Raw genomic sequence first — 8636 nt, forward strand, 5'->3', positions numbered from 1 at the left:
GCAAATTGTTGAGATGATCATGTACATAAGTAGTGGTACTGTAAATTATGAGCTAATATCTTGCTAATACTCGAGTTTGTGCTGTCTGAGGAGTTGATTTTATTGAGTAATATGATCACAAAAACAATGTATCCTTGATCAGCACGACTACTCTGGAACACCCCTAGAAGAACGCAACTATCCCTCACTGTAGCATTCAAAAGACCATATACACACGTCAGCCATGTGGATTTGGCCAATGTCTTATGACCCTGGGTCATAATCCACGTTCACCCAACCTAGCCTTGTTTCATAGGGATCCAACCATGTATTTCAAGATAGAGCTGTTAGACTAAATTAGAATCAGCATGGAGCAGTAGGGACTATCAGAAACATTTATTGATCTTGTTTGGTCATCTCAATTCTCTGCATGACAGTAGGATAGCAGGTGACAATACTTTCTTCCAGGGACAGTAGAATTATACCTCTGGAGAAAGAAAAATACACATTTCATTAATAGATCAGAAAGGTGCAAAATGTGTTAGATCTTTTGTCTTTATTTATGCTTAGCCATGAATGGTTGTGATTATTGCCGGGTTGCGGAGTGCAGACTGCAGAGCTGTGGCACTTGCAGAGCTGGGTATATAAAATAATCATACAGTAAATAATACATCATGATTCATACAGCAATGCAGATAAATGTGTTACAATTTGAAATTTCCCAGCGCGAGAGTTAATGCAACTATCCTAATAAGTAAAAGAAAAACAATTAAGAAGAAAATAAATCTGCCTGTTTTGTGGCTTGAATGTGCCAAAATGTGTTTGTTTTCCATGTAATGAGGCCGGAGGAAGAGTTTTGAGCTGTGTTGCAACAAAACAAAATAAAAACATGTTCCGTTTAAAAAACTCAAATGTATTTTTTATATATACAGTATACTGTATATACTTTCTTTCTGAAACATAAGCTGTTGTGTCATTTGGAAGTGAACAGGCACACTTGGCTGTTGTTGATTACATCGATTCCATCCTTAGTGGATGATCGCTGTAAATGGACCATGAACAGGTCCATCTAACTAATCTAAGAAAAATAATAAAGTTTCACTTTTCTTTTACAATTTACAGGATGACGTACATTACACATTCAGAGGAGCTAGTGGTTCTGACAGACAATGAACATTTGAGTGACGTGGAGGCTACAGCATATCAGCTTCAACTGAAGTTGTAACTTAATGTCAAAACAAAATAATCACATTTTTATTTGTTTTATTTAATTTATTTTAACATTTGTATTTTTCATTCATTGTTTTATTTTTATTATATATATATATATATATATATATATATATATATATATAAAGACACAAAGGTGTGTTACGGCAGTGTTTAACTTATATTTTTAACATACATTTATGTTAGAAGTGTGTTCAGATGTGGTACATTTGGATGTAAAATGCAGTCTCTTTCTTTGTTTACATGACAGCATATTTCAGAAGATCTTCATTCTATGGTTACACTCCTTGAATATCTGTAATTTAAATAGTGCTGCTAGAGAAATAAATTAATTAAATGTAACATCTTATAATAAATACTTAATAGAATGTGATTGTGTCTTTCTTTCAATAGCGCAATTAAGCGATTAAAGTTGAACTAATACAGGGAATATTTGTGCTTTTTAATTCTTCACCAAGTACATTTTGCATTATATTGGGGGAAAAGGTTCTAGATTGGTTACTTTATGATGTTAATTAATGTAGTAGTAGTAGTAGTAGTAACAACAAATAAAGTAAAGACTGTAAAGTGCTTTACATATAACTGAAGAGAATATAATACAAATACATTTCATAAAATAAAACATAACAAAAATGATAATATACTAAGACATTAGTATACTATGCATTTTCAACAGAATGGTAATTTTAGGCGCAGGCACGTTCACATGTGTAATTTGTGTATACATCAAAGGATGCTAGAGGACCTGTCCTTTTGATGGTCGGTAATAAGTGCCCTCTCCATTGGGAAGCTCAGCCGGTGCTCTTAATTGAGGCTGTGCTGTAACGTCATAGAAATAGGAAGACAGGGACGTCGTGTGGGCCAATACATCATCATCCAGTAGGGATCTACTCAAGCCTTCACTGTTTCTAAAGGAATTGTATTTCTAGTTATTATTACTAGCCCTTACCCGTTGTGAGATATTTGCCCCCCCCCTTGTGGCCGTGGGGGGTACTGCGCCCAGTGCGTTTTTAATTCACTAATAAATTAATTAATAATCATTAATGTGTCAAATCAAAAAAAGGGCTTCGTTACGCCCTCCATATTCATATGGCCAATGCCTGTGTGAAAAGTGGGAGCGATTGGGGCAGGCAATGAGGAGCTACGGCGGTGTTTCTGACAGACAGACAGACACACAGGCGGACAGACATTGTTAGAATTATAGTATGGGCCCAGGCCGTAGCGTAACGGTCTAGGCACCGGACTGGTAATCCAGTCGCAGTGTGCCGCGGGTTCGACTCCCGGACCCGACACGGCCTTTACTGCATGTCATCCCCCCATCTCTCTCCCGTTTCCTGTCAGCCTACTGTCTGTCCCTTCAAAAATCAATAAAAGGCGTAAGCCGCAAAAATATATATATATATAAAAAAAAAAAAAAGAATTATAGTATGATGATGATGATAGTATGATAATAAAGTGTCATAGTAAATCAGTGGCATACATACTGTATGCCGAAAGAATACCTGCAGACTGACATTCAGTACTAGGGACATTGTGTAGGGACATTATTTCCTCCCAGTTGTCGACTTCTCTGTCCTCTCTCTTTACTCCACTCTCCTCTCCCTGAAGCCTTGATGAGCCTGAATGTCATCACCTGTGAGGACCAGATGAAGTAGGTTTGCTAACGAGCTCAAGACACTATAAAAACTGGGTTGTGATGTGTGTGAATGATTCATGTCTTTCCTTGAGTTTGAGTTGATGTGGCAGGTTCTCTGTCAGGTCCAGTGGTGTACAGCAGATATACAAGCTCATACCATGTTATGTGACATGCTATGAGGTCGTATAGATCTATTTTTGAAGATCTCAAACAAAAAATGCCTTTAGTTTGTCAGCTACTAAAAATGGCTGACCTACAAGATCACAATGTGATGGGAAGAAGATGAACACAAATCTTCCTTTATGGGGCTCCCCGACTCCCTGCTACATCTTTTCAGCTAGGCAATATACTGTACATCAATCTGGGGGTCCTAGACATGTGAGGACCACATTTCTAGTGTCCATGACCATGTTTGAGGTGTTGTGTGCAGTACATGTGGATGTGTCCCTGTTAATTGTTAAAAGACCCAATGAGAGAAAAAAGAAAGAAACTGTGTGATGACAATATGACATAGACAAGCCCTTATGAATAAAATAAATATAAAAGTGTATTCACAGGTGTGATTTCCATAGCTCATGACTCATGTTACAACACAACTGATTTTAATTATACCGGGCTACTCTAATAATAATAATAATAATAATAATGGATTGCATTTTTATAGCGCTTTTCTATGCACTACGTGCTTACTCAAAGTGCTTTACAACCACTGGTTTGAATATTACTCTGAATATACTCTCTTTTGAATATTATTCAAGAAGGCTTCCAGATGGTGTATTTCTCGTTTTAAACTAAACCTGTACATTGTCACTGAATGGGTTTGGGTTCTCGGCCCACACCAAAATGTGACATAATTAGTACCCATCTTTAAATTGCTTTTCTTCTTGTTTTTTTTTACAATTATTTAATGTGACGCTGATTTGAGTGTTGTTGCCTAGTCTAGAGGCTATGGAATGCTCTGCAAACCGGTTTCCATTCCGATTTTGGTTGCAGAAGGTTTTGATGACGGTGTGTCGACTCGTAGACCCTTCTTCTGGTGTCATCCTCTACAACAGCGACTCCCTTCCCATTCCCAATCCCAACCTGTGGACCAGGGCCCACTGGTGGACCGTGAGGATATTGCAAGTGGGCCCCCAAATTATTGGCAAAACACTAAGATTTAGTTGATAATATATTCTGTGAACACTTTCGAGATTTTCAAGTGGGCCAACTAGGCCAACAACTTTTCGTGGAGGGGTCCGAATAAAATTTGGACTTAAACTGTTATTCGTCTATAGTACTCGCAGCTGGTTCCATTTGCAGTTCAATATTTAGTAATTACCCAATGGCGTGAATTCCGTTTGTGTCCGAGCATAGGCATGGTGACGCCCCACCTGCCTGTGATTGGCCTACCGACACAGCCTGTCTTGACTGTCATGCTGGATAGTCTGATGCGAGGTTACTCCGTGGTGGGAAATGATACAAGTAGTATGGTATGATACAAGGCAAACTAATATTGTTTATGCCGTTTGCTTTGATGGAATAATTGATTGAACATGCATAAACAATATTAGTTTGCCTCTTCTACAAATATAAAACGTACAAGTTAGTTACACAAGGCTGCATTCTGTTGCGCGTGCCAAGCTGTCATTCTCTTGTAGCCTATTATTTATTTCTCAATCTCACCACGGAGTAACCTCGCGTCTCGAGGACAGTCAAGACGGGCAGTGTCAGTAGACCAATCACAGACAGGCGGGGCGTTACCATGCCTCAGCCATGCCTATGCTCGGACACAAATGGAATTCACGCTACCCAATGGCTGCTGTTGTTCAGCAGATTGCACAGTGGTACTTTTAAAATACCAATAAATAAATACAAAATCAGCTCACATAATCAATGTGTCCAATCAATGCAGTGTGATCAAGACAAGCGAGGGAATTATTAAGCAATCTGTTTTAAAAAGTCTTTATTCGATCAGTGGATCAGAGATCACTTCTTTTAGTTTCGTTACATTCAGACAACAGGGTGAGACCATGCTGTGGACAGGAGAGGCGGCAGGTTCGTGTGCATGGGTGTTATCTCATACAATCATCTGCATGTGTCTAGACATGTAGTGTGAAGTCTCGCTTGTGATCATTCATACAGTCTTTTCTGTATACTGTATTAGGACGTGTCCGTGCACTTTCAGTCGTCTCGTGTGTGTGTGTGCGTGTGTGTGTGTGCTTTCTCTCTCTTAGTCAGTCTTTTGATCCGTCGCCTCTGGGACAGTCGACGCAGAGGCGGAGTCTTCCTGTGTATTCTCCAATAGCTGGCCGCAGCTTCGGTCACCTGACTGCGTGCTGTCTTTTGGACCAATGGCAGCATTAGAGTACGTCGCGTCTATACTCTCATACGCTTCCGATGTCCACTAAGAGTTAGCAAAAGACAAGAAGAGTAAGATGGAGAGAGATGTGGTTAGGCTGAAAAATGTATACAAATAAAAATGTATCTTCACTTATGATCTTTTTCAGATGGATTCACATTGGAACCTGAATCACACTGGGCAACACCTACGCTGTAGACGCTATCATTTTTTTGGGGCAAAAGTTGCTGGATTTTGGCTCAAGTATACCGCTCACGTTTTGTGATTGGTCGGGAAAATATCGGGGGAAATACATCTGATGGATGTTCCGGGCCGACACTTCCGCCGATAGCTTCTCTGCTTTAAGTTGTGACCAGGCTTTTCTCTTCGCAGTCTGGGACTGAGGCTAACCCTAATAGGCCCTGTGCATACAGTAACTAGAGATATGAACCTTTTGTTTCCCGTTCAGATCTGCTGCCGAGCCAATCAAACAAATGTATGGAGCATTGAACCGGACCAAGGAAGCTCTTAGAAGGAAGTGAAGTGGTCACGTGACTGGGCTGCGCCATGACACTTTCATGGACACTTTCATGGGAGCCAAACTCACACCGGTAGTGCAATGAATACATGGCAGTGAATGGAGCCGGCTGGACCAGCTCATAACAAACATTATACATGAACGATTGCGAGCTTTGTCATATAATTGGTTCAGGAATATGAAAGAAGACATAAGTGATATCACACGTTTTTTCCGAGTGGTTGTTTTTCGACTTAATAACTATTTATTTTTATTGAGGTATTTATAGAAGAGCACATAGTAAGTTTTCTGCCTGGGCTGCTCTCTGCTCTTTGAAAAAATAAATCACATTAAGTAGTATGCACATCAAAAAATAAGACAGCCTAAAATAACGTGTTATATATATTATTCTATTTTCCAGAAGCGATCACTTTACAAAAGGTCTCAGTCATTCATAAATAATGTTTGTTCATGAGCTGGTCACTGAGCTCTCATTGGCTCCAGTGCATTCTGCCGAACTTCCGGGTGTAGTTTGGCTCCCGTGAAAGTGTCCATGAAAGTGTCATGGCGCAGCCCAGTCACGTGACCACTTCACTTCCTTCTAAGAGCTTCCTTGAACCGGACCAGGAAACGGTTATGCCACCTTATGGGACACCTGGGACTACAGTTCTGCACAGCGCCGATCTGTGTTGACCATGATGTAGTCCAGTTCTATTAAATAATAAAATATGTATTCTCTGTTGCTGTTTGTGTGCATCCCTATCAGTGTGCATCCCATACATACATAAAATCAGACAAAAGAGCTAAAAGTGTGGATCTACAAGCTCACAACATGTTGCATCACATCGAGGCAAACGTTTTACATATAGCTCGTAGCGCGCCACCGAGTGGCACGCTACGAGCTTGTGGCTCTGCTATTTTTTTTAAATCGAAGAAGCACTGACATAGAAACATAGCTTTTTCAGAAAACTGTCAGGATGTAGAAGACATTTTTAGAATCTGATCTCAGGTCAGAATGGGTTAGTAGAGTAGTAAAAGATAAAAGTTGTAAAATAGAAATTTAGAAATACAGCCCTATAGTGTGAGGTAAGAGAAGCTGTTTGCCCAGCCCTATAGTGTGAGGTCAGAGAAGCTGTTTGCCCAGCCCTATAGTGTGCGAGGTACTGTAAGATAATGTGTACTTTCCACCCAGGCCCGGTTTGGCCACCGGGACGATTCCCGGTGGCCTGCCTCCTAGTGGCCTGGCTGTCCCTGGCTGTCCCTGGCTGTTTTGCATCAGGTCAGGCCAGCAAAAAAGAAATCTCTCCTAAGCTCAGGCCAGGCCAGCCACAGTCAATTTCAATTAAATTCAGGCAGTGTTGCTGCAGCACAACTATACGTTGTGTGTCTTGTGTTAATGGAGGGAAGAAGTTAATAATATAAATAACAACATGGTACATTTCTCATGTGAAATTACTGTAAAGGCCCCCAAAATGTCCCCCAAGGGCCCCCAAAATTTCGGCGCGCGTGCGCGGTGTGGCCTGCCAGGGCGTATAACTCCCGGCCTGATTTGGAGTTCCACTCCGGGCCTGGTTCCACCAGTGCACCCTAGCCCTATAGTGTGAGAGGTAAGATGATGTTTACTTTCCACCAGTGCACCCTAGCCCTATAGTGTGAGAGGTAAGATGATGTGTACTTTCCACCAGTGCGCCCAGCCCTATAGTGTGAGAGGTAAGATGATGTTTACTTTCCACCAGTGCGCCCAGCCCTATAGTGTGAGAGGTAAGATGTTTACTTTCCACCAGTGCGCCCAGCCCTATAGTGTGAGAGGTAAGATGTTTACTTTCCACCAGTGCGCCCAGCCCTATATAGTGTGAGAGGTATAAGAGAAGCTGTTAGCTCAGCCCTATAGAGCGTCGCAGTCCCTCCCCATTTCAGAACAACGAGTGGCCCAGGAAATGAATCGCAATGCATTTGTCCCATAGGCATTTCGTGCTTTATTTATTTAAAGACCTTTTAAGCGTTGTACGAAGCCAACTCTTGTCGTGACAAATCATAACAACACACACAACATTTTGGACCAAACAAATAATTACAAAGAAGAAAAACAACAAAAAAGGGTTGTAACCTGCTGTTTTCTTCTACTTTCTAATTCTTTGTTTGGCCCAAAATATTGTGTGTGTTGTCATGATTTGTCACGACAAGAGTTGGCTTCGTACGACGCTTAAAAGGTCTTTAAATAAATAAAGCACGAAATGCCCATGGGACAAATGCATTGCGATTCATTTCCTGGGCCACTCGTTGTTCTGAAAGGGGGAGGGACTGCGACGCTCTATAGTGTGAGAGGTATAAGAGAAGCTGTTTGCCCAGCCCTATATAGTGTGAGAGGTAAGATAATGTGTACTTTCCACCAGTGCGCCCAGCCCTATAGTGTGAGAGGTAATAGAATCTGTTTGCCCACTTGTTCCCCGACCTGTGTGGCCCTGCTGCTGGAGCGGTGCGACGGCCCCATGGCGATGTTGACGCTGGACGAGGACTGTGTGTCGGTGGTGTTGCCCCCCTCGGCGGCCGACAGCCCAGAGATGACTAGGCCACTGGAGAAGCTACGCTTCCCAAACAGCAGGCTGAGTGTGGACGACGACGAAGAGACCTGAGAGAGAGAGAGAGAGAGAGAGAGCCCGCGCCGTTGACATCAAGAACATGTACCGGTATTCAAAGATATGCACCACATGTTCACGATTTTTCTAAAATAGCAGATAGCAGAGTCTGAAGCTGAATTCACACAGTCATACACCAGGAGGGGAGTCTTGAAGCTGAATTCACACAGTGATAAACCAGGAGGGGAGTCTTGAAGCTGAATTCACACAGTGATAAACCAGGAGGGGAGTCTGAAGCAGCAGCTACCTGGCTGGACCGCTGCTGATGCTGGGCTGCATGCAGCTGAGAGCTGATCCCACCAGCCCCAGAGAGACGAG

At 41.9% G+C, this 8636-nt stretch overlaps 1 protein-coding gene across 1 annotated transcript in view; it reads right to left on the reverse strand.

Moving 5' to 3' along the window:
• Positions 1-5057: 5057 nt before the first annotated feature.
• Positions 5058-8636, reverse strand: part of pcnx2 (pecanex 2) — a gene marked incomplete at both ends in the record, with an annotated part of 48744 nt that continues 45165 nt past the window's right edge. Inside the window, 3 exons of the mRNA XM_083775048.1 lie at positions 5058-5231; positions 8135-8311; positions 8566-8636. The exon at positions 8566-8636 is cut by the window's right edge and continues 4 nt beyond it. Of these exons, the coding sequence (XP_083631174.1) occupies positions 5058-5231; positions 8135-8311; positions 8566-8636 (422 nt within the window). The remainder of the gene's footprint in view (positions 5232-8134; positions 8312-8565) is intronic.

Source organism: Protomyctophum parallelum (genome assembly GCF_964188405.1).
Source record: "Protomyctophum parallelum genome assembly, chromosome: 10".
Lineage (NCBI taxonomy): Eukaryota > Metazoa > Chordata > Actinopteri > Myctophiformes > Myctophidae > Protomyctophum > Protomyctophum parallelum.